The following is a 16,968-nucleotide window of genomic DNA, read 5'->3' as shown; positions in this document are numbered from 1 at the left end:
TAATATAAAAAAAACAACAAGGCAATAAAAGTGTAACATAGCAAATGAGATGAAAACATTCATAGGTTCATGAATATTGCATATAGCAGAATATGTCCACAATACATCATTAAAGGAGTGCAATAGGGATTAACAAAATATTCAGAATTATATACAAGTAAACAGTAGGAAGTCAGGGAGGCTTGGTAACTTCTTGTATTGAGGGCTCGGTGGAGGAAGTGTGTTTTGCTGCTGTATTTTAAAAGTGTGTGGGGGGGACCACAGGTGTAGTCGTTTCATAGCTAGAGAGATAGGGTGGACTAGAGCTGTATCTAAGCGGTGATTATGGCATACCACATACCACCATGCTAGATAGGACAATTTGGAAGTCTTTCAAATGTTTTGAAATCTGTTGAAATGCTACAGCCAGTAACAGATCAATGAGTCTTAGCTGAGAATGACTTTTCCCCCATTCCGGTGATAAGCTACCTAAGAAAATATTGGTAAACCCAAGCACATCTTTAAAACACATATTTCTCACAAAGGGCAGAACAGATTTACACCAACTAAAGAAAAGCTCACTTTCTAAATAGAGTTCAAACTTTCTGCCAAATTTGGTGTAATTCCATTCAGCTGTTTTCTCTGTATCACTTCCCTAAATTAACATGGCAAATCAATGTAATGGGACCCCCCTTTTCTTGGCCCTTGTTTGACAGATCACCCCAAAACTTTCCAGCAGAAAGCTACGGTAGATCAACTTTTTCAGGTGAAAGTTTTGTGAAGATTCATTAAACAGCGCAAAAGTTAATAGTGAAATAAAAAACTTTATTCTTATGGAAATTCCGACATAATTATTACTACTACACGGTGGCGGCTGCTCCTGCATAATATTCAGATGTATGGATAAACAGATAGTGTGCCTCCCATTGCCCATCACTGTCCTTCCTGCTTCAGTGTGCCTTCTGTACCTGCAAGGAACTCTATCTCTTTTTCACTTACCCAGCAATGCAGATGTGCTTGTGTTTTTGATAATTTGTAAAATTGGTTTATTTATGTAAAAATCCGAATGGAAATCGTGTTTTTCAATAGGATGGTGATGCCCTCAAGGTCAAAGTTTGGGAGAGGAATTGGCCTAACGACTTGGGCGGAGAACTGCCGCTGAACATCCTGTGACTGTGGGCAAAATCACTTAATCTCCCAGTGTCTAACAAAAGTGAATGTGTCCTCATGTAACGCAACTGGTGCTATGTAAAGCTCTCTGATACCCGATTCGGGTCAAGTTCGCGCTATATAAAACTCCGTTAAAAAAAAAAGTATTCAACGTGTGCTTTAATAAAAGCTTCAATTTGAAAAATGTCATTGTATTAGGAAATCCCTGTACTCTGGAGCATATCGTTCTATTGCGACCAAATACAGTTCCTCCCGAACGATCAGTACCAAACTTAATAGCGTCTAAAAGCACTATCTTCATGCATATGAGCATTAAGCACACCGACATGTCAAAATTAACCCTGGGCGTAGTGAGCGTAGTGGGGCTTCGCGAAGCTACGCAAAGTGGGCGAGAAACTACGCCCACCTGCGCACTTCGCGTAGCCCCACTACGCACCACCCGCCTCCCTCCCGCCCTCAGTAAATAACCCCTTCAATGTTTAAATAAGTTTAAAACCACTTACCTGGTCCGCGCGCGTCCCGGGGCTCCCTCGTCTCTTTCAGTGCCCGCGTCTTGAACCCTAATGCGCATGCGTGGCCGCCCGCGCATGCGCATTTCTAGCGAGAAATGCGCATGCGCGGGCGGCCACGCATGCGCATTAGGGTTCAAGACGCGCACTGAAAAAGACGAGGGAGCCCCGGGACGCGCGCGGACCAGGTAAGTGGTTTTAAACTTATTTAAACATTGAAGGGGGTATTTATTGAGGGCGGGAGGGAGGCGGGTGGCGGGCCAGCTACGCTCGTCCACGGAGCATGCGTAGTGTCGGCTACTACGCCCGCACCGCAAAATGCGTAGCAGACGGCACTACGCATGCTCCGTGGACGGAGCGTAGCTGCCCGCCCACCCCTAGTCAAAATACATTTGTTTTAAATTGTGTATATGTCCTTATGATGTCTTAAAAGAGAGGTGTAAAACAGAACACGCACTTTCGATGTTTTTAGGTGCTATAATGTGAGACTGTTAGTGGTGGTCAAGGATGTTTCTAGATAAATTGTTGATCTTAGGTTTCTACATTGCTATGCAAAGCAGAGCTTGCAACTTAATAAAAATTGATCGATCATAAACTAACAAAGCAGCAGTAAAAGATACTATGTTTCGCTTTGTCAAGCTAATAATACAAGTATAAAACGTAAATAGAATAATTCAGTGCGTGTTCTCTTTGTCCGGTAGGCATTACGGTGCTCCTGTCATTAACAGTGTTTATGCTACTCGTGGCCGAGATCATGCCTGCCACGTCCGACTCAGTTCCCCTCATAGGTAAGAATGTGCCTGGTTATTTTGGCTATTTCATTTTCTAGAAGAGTTTTTGGTGTTTCAGCGTATCGCATGCATTTTTAAGTATCCCGACTATGATTATGATTATCTCATTTTGTTTCTTTGCAATGCATTGAATAGTAGAGGGTGTGGGACAACGTCAATGAGATGCATTACTGACTGTGTTTTTGGGTGTTTCGTTCTGTAAATCTACATATAAGGGGTAGCATGATTTCTCTGTTGGGCATGTCAGCCAGTAGTGAGTTGTTTCAATTAAAATGTCACTGCCTTCATTAGCGGTTTCTACATAAGAGTAGTATCTGTGCATGTGAGTCAAGCTCTAGGTGATAGCAACACTGTCTGAGAGGATGTAGTAACAGCTTTGCCTTTTAATAACTACTTACATGAGATCAAACTCAATGTAAAACACCGGGGGCCTCATTTATGAGGCCTTGGGTCAGTTTTGCGCTTCTGATGCGTCACTTTTTGGGACGCATCGGCGGCGTAAAACATGCATCCTGTTGTGCACTATTTACAAAGTGACGCATCTAAGAAGATGCGTCACTTTGTAAACCCCTGCGCTACATTATACCTGCGTTCACCCGCAAAAAGCCTCGTAATAGTGACGCAGTGAAATCTATGAGATTTCACTGCGTCACTTTTAGGATGCTGTTGCGTCAAAATCTTGCGCCTGCCTCACAGCAGGCGTAAGACTAACGCAAGCCCTTTCACATGGGGCTTTCCCCATGTGAAAGGACGCATTGCTGGAGTTGCGTCACTTTTGTGACACACCCCAGCAATGCGTGACTTTTGCGCGTACAGATACGTCAGAAATACTGACGTATCTGTAACTCCTTGCGACATGATGCGTCATATTATAAATATGACGCATCAATCATGTCGCAGGGAGAGCGCAGTGAAAAGTGACGCATCGCTGTTTTCACGCAGCGATGCGTCACTTTTCATAAATAGGGCCCTGGATGTATAAGTTAACATATGTGCCTAAAAGTGTACATTCACCTGTCAAAAACTTCTAACTGGATATCTTTGCTTTTATGTACATACAGTGTACCCTATAGCCTAGTTAAGGCTACCTAAAGGGTGACTTTAAAGTACTACTACAGCATGTTAAACCTTGTCAAGGACTTTGTAATACCAAGTTGGACTGGCTGTGGAACTGTTCCTACAGACTGAAATATCGTAGACTTGAGGCATGTTGAAAGGGCTACTTGTCTAGACAGTTTACTTGGTTATGTCAGTAGTTTAGTACATATCAAGTGTCTCAGTTCCTATCTGGGTGTATTTTTAAATGTGAACTAAAGTCTCTTTGTAGGCTGCAGGCTTTGTACATGTAACAAGTGGCATGGAGTGTCCCTTGGGTGTGTCAGTCAGTAATCATTTGTTTGAGATAGAGTGTCACTGCCTTCATTAGTGCTATATACATAACAGCTGTATTGGTGCATGTGAGAGAAAGTGTAGTTGCTTGAAACACTGTTTCAGAGACGGTATTACTAGCTCATAACTACTTACATGGCATTGAACTGAAAGTAGAACACTGGATGTGTAAGTTAGCATGTGCCTCTAAAAGTGTGCATTTACCTGTGAAAAAGATCTAACTACATATCTTTCCTTTCATGGACATACAGTTTACCCTATGACGTATCTACTGGCTACTTTTAAAAAAATAAAGTTTTTTTATTGATTTTTATTTTAACATTTGTGGACATCAGAGCAATTACATTGTTACACGTATATTAATAGCACATAAAGCACAAGATTACAAGAGTGCAGGTCCAAAGCATACATGCAGATGTTGACATGAGTTTATCGTTCTGCTGTACCACTGTTAAACAGTGTGAATTTTTCCTACCAAATACAATTTTACCTAACGTTCACACGTTCCTTATAACATTGTTGAGGGAACCTTGTAAGCGAATAACAGTTGAATTCACATCACATGGTGTTGGTATGTGTGGTGGATGTCACGGCAAAAGTTGTGGTGTTTATAGGAGAAGGGAGATCTATCTGTGAGCTAGTTAACTATGACCTTGAGGGAATGTCGTTTGCACAACATAATACATTTTTTAGTAAACGTGGAAGGGGCGTGGGGCTGGGGTGAAAGAACGTCCGAACACGGTGGCTCCGATTAGGGGTCCTAGTAGTGGGAAAAGTCAATAGCAGGGTGTTATTTTGGGGTCAAATTTGTATAGGAGTGTTGTTGCTGTTGTCTTGGTGGCGTTTCGATTCTACATATGTTAGGTACTTTTGCCATTCTGGAGGATTAGGATTTGGAAGGCATGTTTGTGTGGTAGCGTTTTGTAGTTGTGCATGCTGGGCAATCAGTGCTCTCTTAAGGGCTGTACACCATACAAGTGTGCATGGGGGCAGGCTTGACTTCCATGACATGGCCAGTCTCCATTTGGCCAGGCCAAGTGCCAGATCCAGGAATGTATTCATGTTTTTTCGCCAAGTGGTACATTTAGTTATTGCTCTTCTCCCCATGCCATGTGTTAGTAACGTTTGGAGTACATCAGAGGTTCTCGGTTCATCCTGCCTAACCCCCCACGTTTGAAGTAGTTGTTGTGTTACTGATGCGTATGGTATGAATGACCATGGGGATATTCCACAGTCCTCTATAAGTGTTGCTAATTCACAGAGTGCAGAGTCAGTAAATAAGTCCCCCGAGGTCATGAGTCCGGCAGAGATCCATCCCATCATTTCCGGGCAGTGGATTCCAGTTTTTGGGTTAGGGAGCATCCCTATAGGTAGGTCAGGGGCGTAGGCCGGAGGTGAATGCATAGTCCGTACATATCGTAACCAACAACTACGTTCTGTGGATATTAATATGTTGTTAGGGTGCTTCGGGATCAATGCATTCGATCCGCACAGTCACACCAAGACTGTCGACTGCGCAATATATGGTTCCCATTACCCTAGTTCTGAGAAGTTGTGGTTTGCCAGCCACCTCGCAGCCATTGTAATTGTTCTGCTGCATAATATTTCTGATAATTGGATGCCCCTCTGTGATAAGGGCATAGAGTTTCGGCTCTAGATTTACCCAAAATTAGCAATGTTAGGATTGATTTCAGCTCCTGGAACACTTTACTCAGCAATGGGAATGGTAAAGCCGCAAAGTAATACAATAGTTGCGGGAATAGGAAAATGTTGGATATAGCTATGCACTTCCTTGGGGAGAGAGGGAGTTCAGTCACACAGAGGAACGAGCCCTAGCAACTGCGCTTCCCACGTTGCCTTCTATTACATTCACTTGCGAGTGGTAAATCTGAACCCCCAGATATTTAAAGGAGTCAAATGTCCAAATGAGAGGTGCCTTTGGTAGTGCTGCTTTCTGTTCTAATGTTTAAGAGGTCTCCAGGAACAAGAGCGACTTCTCCCAATTTGCTTTGAGCCCAGAGAAACACCCAAAGGATTCCAGTAGCGCCATCAAGTCAGTTAGTACTGTTTGGTAGCCTTGGAGGTATATCAGGGTGTTGTCTGCATATAATGAAATAATATGCCTTTGATCATGTACTTTAATACCCTAGTCCATTGCGCGGTTGTGCAATGTGCATGCTAGAAGTTCCATCGCTAGAGCGAATGTAATAGTAACTTAAATAATATAATGTATAATTGTGTAACGTAGCTGGTGCTAATGTGAAACGCTCCAATACCTTCGGGTTGAGTTCTCACTATATAAATCTGCAAAAAAATAGGGGACAAGGGGCATCCCTGCCTGGTGCCTCACATGATACTGAACAGGTATGAGATCATACGGCCAGTCTTTACCCTGGCCTGTGGTGCATTATATAATAATTTAATCAATTTCAAGAACTTGGGGCTGATTCTGTACTGCACCAGTACCTTACCCAAATGCTTACATCCCAGTGGGCCAAATGCCTTCTCTATATCCAGTGAGGCTATCCATGTTGGTTTCCCCGCTGTGCGTGCTCAATCAAGTAACTGAATGAGACGTCCCAAATTGAATCTGGTGTTTCTACCGGGGACAAACCCATTCTGGTCTGAGTGCACCAATAATTGTGTGACGTCTGTCAGTCTGTTGGCTAAGACTCTGCCCAGTATCTTGTTGTCTGTGTTCAACAATGAAAGTGGAAGATAGGATCCCAATTGTAGTCGGCCCCTGCCAGGTTTCGTTATAAACACCAGTATAGCTTCCTGCATTGACGGCAGTAATGTGCCCCATTCTAATGCATCTGAATACACTCAGTGGAGGCGTGGGGTCATTTGTGTGCTGTAAGTGGCATAGAATTCTAGGGGCCAGCCATCTGCCCCTGGAATCTTCCCCCTCGCCAGGTGGTATATGACCTCCATTATTTCGGTAGCCATGAAGGGGGCTTCCAAAACATCATAGTAGGCGGCGTGGATAGCAGGCTTAGACTGGCCATAACGGGCACTGGGCATTTCCCCAGTTGGCTGTCAGGGATGAGGCCGGTTTTGGGCCCTTGGGGGCCGATTTTGTTACAGGGCCGTTTTTGCAGCATAGCTGCAATATCGGCCGCTGTAATGAAATCGACAGAAAAAGGCCCCCTGGTAAACAGCTCGGCCGCACCCCCAAACCCCAGGGGGGCTGGCCAAGCACTTTGCCAGGGCTGGTTTTGGGTCCCAGTCCGGCCCTGGTGGCCAGCCAAGATGTCCATTTGGACGTAGTCCGGAACGGCTCCGCTACCACCGACTCGAAAGCCAGGGAGAAATGCGGGAAATACATCTCCATACCGGGAGAAAACCCATGGAATAACTCCTACAGAGGAAGATTTAAATTCTGAGGGGTTGATGAGTTATGGGAGCCCTGAGATGTGCATGAATGGGATTAGGGCCTTCTGGCCCGCGGAGATGCTGAACCATCCTGTAATTGAGTGGAACGACAGAGAGCCCAGCAGGAGGTTAAATAGCCTCACCAGGGCAGCCAGAATCTAGCGGCACACAACATAATACAACTGCACCATAGGAGACACTCACCTCAGACGATGATGGGCGATCCGGGGCATGTGGAGAGGTGACGTAGTGCCCCTGGGTTTTGCCGGCGAGACAGCTCGGAGGACGGAAGGAATGCATGCCTGTCATGTATCATGCATCAGGTGTGACGCTCACACATTTCAGTGTGGTGTTCCGCATCACTGCACTGAAATGCATTGTCACGCATAATGCCACACTCTGAAACTCTGGCTCTGCAGGGTGCCAGCAAGCGCCATGGGGGCCTGCACTTGTGCGCCGGCTCTCAGTACTGCTGCTCTGAGATGTGCTGCCCCTGCCAGCAGCTGCTGGGCTCTTTAATTTAATAGTTAATCGTTTGTCTCCTCTCACCTCGAGGGGCTGAGAGTGACAGCTACAATGTTTCAATTGTTCTGCCCAAGTGGGCAGTGGCTCCTCGTGCCTGGCGCTGCACAGCTTTTACACTAATTAGACGCCGGGGCTGGGCCTGTCCTCAGTGGTTGCTACTGACTGTGCACACCATGGGGGGCCCGGGATGCTGTAGTGCCTCCTCATGTCCGGAGGAAGAGGAAGACGTTAGGTGGGTCAGAAGTGGCGGGAGATTTGCACCCACTGGGATCGGGACGCGGTAAGTGGCTGGGCTGCCAGGTGGTGGTGGGCTGGAGTGGTGAGCCTCCACTGGCTGTCGGAGGCCTCCGGGTGAGTGGGTGGGCGGCCCACCTTGCTGCTTGAGCACAGTTGAGGCCGACAGCAGCGTTTAACATACTGAGCGGTCTTGGGTGCTCACAAGGCCGAGGTGCTTGAGGCCGCAGCGTCTGGGAGGCCGGGGCTGAAGGAAAGACAGGCCTGCTGCCCTGGCGTTTAGAGGCGCAGCAGTGTAGCATCGGTGTGCTGCTGCGGCACAGCACAGGAGGAGCAAGTATCGGCCCATTGGTCTGGGACGGCTCTGTTTCACTGCTGCATGAGTTGGCCCCTGGTAGCCAGCTAGGGGCTCCCTACAGAAGATGCTGCAGGGATCGTAGATGCGCTGGGGTGAAGGAGCCACAGCGCAGGCGATTGGTGCGTGGTGAGTGAAAGTAGGCAGCGCCATGTGACATAGAGAGCCTACAAGCCTCTGTACAATGTACAGCCAAGACCCAGACCCTGACCTAAGAAAGAATTTCAGGAATATGCTGGATTGATTTACAGTGAAGGAAGCCCAATAGCAGGGGGCTCCGTGTGACCGCTGTGGGGGCAAAGGACAGTGTTGGTGAGGCCCCGGCCTGCCACATGTGATGTAGTGCACTGAATAAGGACAGTAGAGGGTGAGAATTAAACCACTAACGCAGGGAAGAGCAAAGTAATTACTGATTAATGCTAGTGGCGATTTGGGCCACTGCCCTGTTTCAACCAGTGGGGTATTTTCCTCATAAACAGTAGATAGCACACGCCCCGATACCCTTCTTGTAGTCGCACAGTCTGATCAGACAAATTAATTTCTCACACAATGGCATGATCTGCAGGCAGGGCAGCTCTGTCTCATCATCCTTCCTGAGTGAGCCTGGTTATTACCTGCAGATCTGATTAAATTCACAGTAAATTTCTCTGCAGGCTGCAGGGCTGCTCCGTCTCCTCATCCTTAATATTGGGCACCACAGTACTAACTGGGTTTATCACAGAATATGGGTCAGTGCATGACAGTTTTATCAGGGCTCTCTCTGCTCTCTGCACTGCTGGGCCGGGCGGGGGAGCGGGAGGGGGTCCGTTATGACTCGTGTCATTCCTCAGAGGCCCCCTGTCCACTCTCATGATGATCACAGTTGTAACATTCTTCACAGCGGGAAGCGCGTCACCACGCATTGCAGATGAGATCTGTTAATTGAGGCACAGTAAAATCTGCAGGCGCAGGGCTGGTTTGTCTCATCATCCTTGAGGTTTACTTGATCTGCAAGTTCTGAGAATTCATTTTAAATTCAGACGGTCTCACAGTAATAATCTCAGCACTGGCCGCAGGGCTGCTGTCTTGTCATCCTTCTTGGGTACCAGTAATAATCACTTGATGGTATTCTCATCAGACTACAGGGTGCCAGTGCGTGTTTTGCCACTAGGGTTCTCTCTGCTTTATCTGTTGCATCCAGTAAATATTTTTGTATTTAAATGTTCATGTGTCAGCATAACACTGAACTCATATGTACACAGAACTTTAATAAAGTACTGCTAATGACAAACCTGTTTAATACCATGGTTATACATTTGTTTACAGTACAGTCAGTCAGGTTACAGGAGGGAGCAATAGGGTTAGTGTGCTTCCATTTCTGGTGCTCTGCAGCAGTTTCAAGAAGTTCTTGGAGTTTCTTATTACTCAAATGGCTGTAATTTCTGATATTTACAAGTTTTCCTCATCTTCATTGCATGATTTTTGCTTGCGAGAAAGTGTCACTCATAGTTGTTGAAATGTCACTCATAATTTCACTGAACTTATAAAAATGTTGCTACCCCCGTCGCCAGAACTGGCGAGGGGGTAGTATTCCAAAGTGTATGACACCAAACACGACATGTTTTGATAAAGCCAAACCAAAGTTAGCAATAACCGCGAGGATTATAATGCACTTAAGAGTATATGCTATGGCAGTATCACTGGAACAGCAGTAAGGAAATGGCTCCGAACACTGCAGACAGGTTCAGCTCATGCTGGAGTACCATCTCACATAAAACCAAGCACTCTGCCTCCAGGATTGTTAAGGGCTGCCATAGGAGTGACTTATAGCTATATATGTGTCCAGATATAGGTTTAGATATAGGTATACTATATCTAAGCAAGGGGTGATTACACCACCTTGCCCCAGCTGAGTGATCAGCCAGTTGTGTCGATTTAAGGACCAGCCAGGGGCGGCAAAAGATATGCTGCAGCCCCTGGTAGGCCTTGGATGCACCTATGCCCTTGGCACCTATTGTGCACTGTATAGGGGCTGACAAGGTGTCCAGTACCAAATTGGTGATGTACCTATAGTACATGTCTGTTAATTTAGAGAGAGAACAGCACGCTGGGGGTCTGATTAGCAGGAAACTGGTAGTAACGGTAGGTGAGACTCCCGGGGTTTAAATGATGACATTTCATGGACTACGCTCTGATCCAATAATTGAGAGATCCTAGAGCATGGTCATATTTACCTGAAGTTTCTCAGAGATACTGCTGAGATATTGGTATCCAGTAACTAACATAGTCTTATGCACATGTTTTGGGATCCACTGATAGTGCTATCTATTTTAAGAAACTATGAATAGATACGACCTACAGGTAGTTAGGTGTATAAGCCTGATCACAGATGTGGTCTTTAACTTACCTATGTAGCATTACCAATTGATGGGCATCTGATTGGATTACATCTGAATCTGATTTGGAGATGTGTAAAATTGCAGTTTTTAGTTTGGTGTATTCTAATATAGACCTCTTGATAATTGGCGAGACTAATACTCGAAAACACTAGACGCTATGTATTTTTCGTTTTCACTGTCCTATTGCCGATTATGTCTTCACGTCACAGCAAGAACTACAATTTTCAGTATTGTGTAGTTCTAAGCAGATCTCGCGAGTATACCAAGCTCTCGCGATGAGACCCGATGTAAACACACAGACGGAGCGAGACTACACTACCGGTTTGTTTGTTTGACTTTACAATCGCTTTTTTTACTAAAGATTTTTACTAAAGATTGATATAACGCCCAGTGAAAAACGGACAAGTTGTTATTACCATCGTTAACTTCGGGTTAGTTCGACAAAACCTTGCGTGAAGAATGGCTGTCTAGAATTCTATCGAGCCAGCAAACCCATACGCATAATGAATAAAACGAGTGCCTATTGGACAATTAGGCAATCTTCACTTTACAAATAACCAGACACTCCTCTATAGTGTCGCCTCCCCCAACCTCAGAATCAGTTCGGGGCAACGACGGAGAGGTGAGTCTGTGTACACTTTTCTACTGAAAAAAACTTACTGTTATTGCCTGAAGGCCATAGGTTGAGCTGGGAGGGTCAGAGGTTCTAGAGATTTTAACCTCTTAGTTAAGTTATTTTTGGAGGGGATTTTTTCAGGACAGATAAGCACAGTCGTTTTCTGGGTCTGATTTCTGGGTTCCCCTTCTCTTTCTTATCCTTAGAGCGTGGCCTCCCTTACTCTGAGCATGGTCCAGGTGAGGTGAGGTGTTTTCCCCTGCCAAGAAGGGTGAGTAAATACCTTTTGCAGTCCTTCTTTTTTGTTATACAGCGTTACATTTCCAATACTACTATACCACGGTAAATTTTTTTATTTTTTTGTTGTAGGTGATTGTTACACCAGCTGGCATGGAGGACTAACAGAATATATATCCTTTATAGTGTCACTGTTCTCGTTTTGTGTAATTTAGAGCACATTTCTTCACTTGCAGTAGCATAAATATTTAAGAACAGAGGCCCTGATGAAAGCCTAGGGAGTGATTCCCCGTGTAGGCAGAAACATGTTGGCCCCTAAACAGTCATTTGTTTATACTGTCATTTTGCACTGTTCTGGTTTTTAATTGAAAGAGGCTTACAGTTATTAAAGTTTTCTTATTGTAATTCCTCTATTCCTTTTTAATATTATCACTTTATTGCACTGCACTTTCTGGTTCCTTTTTTCCAATTAGTGATCCCACGCATGGTCAATATGTGATTGTGGGTTTGACCCCAGTCCTACCAGACGGCACTGGAATAAGTCTCATATGATCTAGAGACTCTCCAGCCTTGTACTGTGGATGGCCAGATGATAAAATTAGATCACTAACAAGAATTTTGATGGTAATCCATCTGGATTTTGGGTCTCACCTACCGTTACTAGTGGTCTTGTGTGTTGGAATGTAAACCTTTAAAATGGACTGTTATCTATTCTAGTACTTTACAGACGGAATTGAAGAGCACAGTCTATAGAGAGCATAGTTTTGTTGCGACTCTAGACCCCCGGGTTTTTTTGTATTTCATTAGTGTGCTAGGGGACGTCAACCTGGGCTGGTCTTAAAACTCCCTTAGACCCTCCAACCCTCGTATTTGTTCTCACAGGTCTGATTAGCAGGCCCACAGCCAAATTAAGTCGAAAACCAGTGAAGCAAAAAGCAAAAATTGGGGTGACCATAGGAAAGCAGACCCTACTCTCCTACAACAACATGCTATTTTCACATCGCGGCGGGTGCAGCACCCACCGCAAGGTTTAAATGCAAAACTGTGAGGGGCGTGGCCAAGATGGCGGCGGAGTAAGACGTCTGACTCGGTCCCTCCGTCGCCGCTTTCTTTATAGTGTTGTTTGCAGCCCTGCAGAGCCCCCGGTTTGAGGTCCACAGCCGCTGCCGGGAGTCCGGATACTGCCTGGAAGACTTCGGTGTGGCGAGAGGTGACTGGGAGGCAACGAGAGCAGCCGGCGGGACACGGCCTTCCCTCGGCGCGCGACCGGGTGTTGCGTCCTGTGCTGCCTGAGCCTACATCCGGCAAGCCGCTACTAGAGTCCCCGGCGCGCTGGGCCTGAGTCGGGGGGCCCAGGCGGAGTTCTACCTGCCTGATATTGCGTCGCCGCACCAAAGCTGGACTGGAGGCTCGTCCGCGTCTCCCCGACCCGTGAGTGGCGCGGTCGGGCGATACTGCCCGAATTTCCACCGGAGTTGCCTGGAGGGGAGCCCGAGGAGAGAGGAAGCGGTTGCCGCGGAGAGAGCGGGACCAGCTCGGGGGCACCGCGCTGCACGTCTGCGGGGCACGGCTGCGCCCTGGAAGAGAGACCGGCCTGTCTCCATCCCCCGAGCACGGTGAGCGACTGGCGCCTACATTGCTGACGGGGGCGGCCATGCGGTGAGCGAGGCCCGCGATTGCACCGCGCCATACCCCGGTGGTCCCTCGGCCTGCGTGCTACCTCGGGCCCTGCCTGCAACAGAAGTCAGTGGGCCTACATTTGGGTACCTCCCGCCTGACCCTGCGCGGAGACGCCCCTGCTCGCCGGTGGTGACCGGGAGCCGGAGGGCCTGAAGATAGCCTGAGGGTGATGCGCGGCGGCGTTGCCGAGAGGCCCAAGGCATGCCTGGCCCTGTGACCGCGGCGCTCGAATGGAGGTGTCCACCGCACGGGGCGGCCCCCGGGTACCACGACTCTACTGTGCCTGAAGTGCTCCGGACGTGCGGAGGTAACAGCGCACTGCCTTTGGGCGTGAGGCACCGACAACTGCCTAGGGCCCCGGCAACGAAGAGGCATCATGGCGTCGACCAGGCCTAAGAAGGAGAAGCCACCAAAAGATGGGGCTCCGAAGAGCTCGCCGCTGCGGCCGGCACCAGTGGCCGATAAGCACCATGGTCCGGATGACAATGAAGCCCCTGCCACCAAGGCGTTTATGCGGGAGCTCTTTACGGCCATACAGGACGATATCCAGGAATTGCGGACTCAGCTGGCCTCTGATCTGAGGGAGGTGAGAAGGGACGTTGACGCCATTGGGGACAGAGTCGCAACGCTGGAGGAGCACGACCTGGGGACGGCCGAAGATATCCACCAGCTTCAACAGGATGTCTTGCGCCTCACGGAGCAAAACCTAGATCTGCAGGCTCACGCAGAGGACCTGGAGAATAGATCCAGGCACAACAACATCCGGATCAGAGCGGTTCCATGGAAAGGAGAGGGGACGGACCTGCGGGAGTATGTCGATAGCCTCTTCCGCCACGTCCTGCAGGAGGAAGACCTTGGTAAGATTCAGATGGATAGAGTCCATAGAGTTGGCCTCCCCCGTGGATCCAACGCACCTCCTCCGGATATCCTAGTGTGCGTCCACGATTTTCAACTTAAGGAGCGGATTCTGAAGAAAGCTCGAGAGCACACTCCTCTTCTGTTCCGCGACCATCGCCCAGTGCTGTACCAGGACCTTGCGACATCCACTCTGGCCAAGCGGAGAGTCTTTCGGCCGATCACCACCTTCCTACGCGAACAAGAGGTCCCCTACTCCTGGGGACATCCCTTTCGACTGGTCTTCAAATGGAAGGGCAAGCTGATCCAAGTGCGTTCCCTGGAAGCGGCGCGTGAACTGTTGGGGTTGGAGGATGGGGGGGCCCAGGTGGAGGCCTCGCCCTCCCCGTCAAGGCGACGACGTCGCTCCACAGAGTGGCAGACAGTGGGCAAACCAACTAAACCCTCAGGTCCGGATTTATCCCTTAGCCTGAAGGAGAGAGGGGCGGCTGTGGCCTCTGTGGCAAAGGTGACGAAGACTCCAGAGGGGTCTTGATCTCTGTCTCTGGACACTTGCTCTCTGCAGGACAGCTGCTGGCGTCAGAGGGACCCGACGTATGGACCTTGATGGGTAATGTAGCGCCACGTTCTCCGAACTTACTGTCCTGTATCAGGATCTGGGTGGCTGGTGGGATCAAGTCCATGCCCCCAGCCCTTTGGACTTTTGTGACGGACTACTGCTCCCTCCTCTTGTCTACTATGCGGGAGGGTGCTGTCATGTTGTTGGGGGGGTTGGTTCAGGGGTGGTTCCTGGGGGGAGGGGGGATGGGAAGTTGGGTTGGGGGGGTTTGGGAGGGGGAGGGGACTTCGCATCAGCCGTTCAAAACCTTCATTTCGAACCTACTTGCTCTGTTGTCCAGTATAATGCTCCCAGCCTTTGTGGAGAGGTCAGTACTTCACTCTCACGGTGGGGAAAAATCTGAAAATTGTTAGTTTGAATGTACGCGGTCTTAACAGCCCGGTTAAGCGTGCTGCGATTTTGTCACTGTTTGAGGGGGCGGAGACTGATATCTGTCTGCTGAAAGAAACACATCTCCTCACCAAGGATACCAAACGAATGAGAGATAGACGATTCCCTATTCAAATGTGGTCCTCTTGCACTACAAAAAAACAAGGGGTGGCGATATTGATTGGCGCAAAAGCTCATTGCAAGATTCTGTCTCAGGTGGTGGATATCAAGGGTAGATTCCTAGCTGTTCGGATCCAATGGGGCGACACGCGCCTTACAGTGGGCTCCCTCTATGCTCCCAATACACAACAGGAGCCCTTCCTGACCTCGGCTCTTGCAGATGCTTTAGCTTCTCCCGACCCCTGGGTGCTGGTTGGGGGGGTATCGGCCCATTGGTCTGGGACGGCTCTGTTTCACTGCTGCATGAGTTGGCCCCTGGTAGCCAGGCTAGGGGCTCCCTACAGAAGATGCTGCAGGGATCGTAGATGCGCTGGGGTGAAGGAGCCACAGCGCAGGCGATTGGTGCGTGGTGAGTGAAAGTAGGCAGCGCCATGTGACATAGAGAGCCTACAAGCCTCTGTACAATGTACAGCCAAGACCCAGACCCTGACCTAAGAAAGAATTTCAGGAATATGCTGGATTGATTTACAGTGAAGGAAGCCCAATAGCAGGGGGCTCCGTGTGACCGCTGTGGGGGCAAAGGACAGTGTTGGTGAGGCCCCGGCCTGCCACATGTGATGTAGTGCACTGAATAAGGACAGTAGAGGGTGAGAATTAAACCACTAACGCAGGGAAGAGCAAAGTAATTACTGATTAATGCTAGTGGCGATTTGGTCCACTGCCCTGTTTCAACCAGTGGGGTATTTTCCTCATAAACAGTAGATAGCACACGCCCGATACCCTTCTTGTAGTCGCACAGTCTGATCAGACAAATTAATTTCTCACACAATGGCATGATCTGCAGGCAGGGCAGCTCTGTCTCATCATCCTTCCTGAGTGAGCCTGGTTATTACCTGCAGATCTGATTTAATTCACAGTAAATTTCTCTGCAGGCTGCAGGGCTGCTCCGTCTCCTCATCCTTATTATTGGGCACCACAGTACTAACTGGGTTTATCACAGAATATGGGTCAGTGCATGACAGTTTTATCAAGGCTCTCTCTGCTCTCTGCACTGCTGGGCCGAGCGGGGGAGCGGGAGGGGGTCCGTTATGACTCGTGTCATTCCTCAGAGGCCCCCTGTCCACTCTCATGATGATCACAGTTGTAACATTCTTCACAGCGGGGAGCGCGTCACCACGCATTGCAGATGAGATCTGTTAATTGAGACACAGTAAAATCTGCAGGCGCAGGGCTGGTTTGTCTCATCATCCTTGAGGTTTACTTGATCTGCAAGTTCTGAGATTTCATTTTAAATTCAGACAGTCTCACAGTAATAATCTCAGCACTGGCCGCAGGGCTGCTGTCTTGTCATAATTCTTGGGTACCAGTAATAATCACTTGATGGTATTCTCATCAGACTACAGGGTGCCAGTGCGTGTTTTGCCACTAGGGTTCTCTCTGTTTTATCTGTTGCATCCAGTAAATATTTTTGTATTTAAATGTTCATGTGTCAGCATAACACAGAACTCATATGTACACAGAACTTTAATAAAGTACTGCTAATGAAAAACCTGTTTAATACCATGGTTATACATTTGTTTACAGTACAGTCAGTCAGGTTACAGGAGGGAGCAATAGGGTTAGTGTGCTTCCATTTCTGGTGCTCTGCAGCAGTTTCAAGAAGTTCTTGGAGTTTCTTATTACTCAAATGGCTGTAATTTCTGATATTTACAAGTTTTCCTCATCTTCATTGCATGATTTTTGCTTGCGAGAAAGTGTCACTCATAG

General features: G+C 47.9%; 1 protein-coding gene across 1 annotated transcript in view; it reads left to right on the top strand.

Moving 5' to 3' along the window:
* Positions 1 to 16,968, top strand: part of LOC144819772 (neuronal acetylcholine receptor subunit alpha-7-like) — an 892,484-nt gene that overhangs the window by 752,064 nt on the left and 123,452 nt on the right. The window contains exon 9 of the mRNA XM_078677526.1: positions 2,360 to 2,446. Within this exon, the coding sequence (XP_078533652.1) occupies positions 2,360 to 2,446 (87 nt within the window). The remainder of the gene's footprint in view (positions 1 to 2,359; positions 2,447 to 16,968) is intronic.

This window comes from Lissotriton helveticus, chromosome 2_1 (genome assembly GCF_964261635.1).
Source record: "Lissotriton helveticus chromosome 2_1, aLisHel1.1, whole genome shotgun sequence".
NCBI classification, from domain to species: Eukaryota; Metazoa; Chordata; class Amphibia; order Caudata; family Salamandridae; genus Lissotriton; species Lissotriton helveticus.
This window is presented reverse-complemented; position numbering and strand designations above follow the sequence as displayed.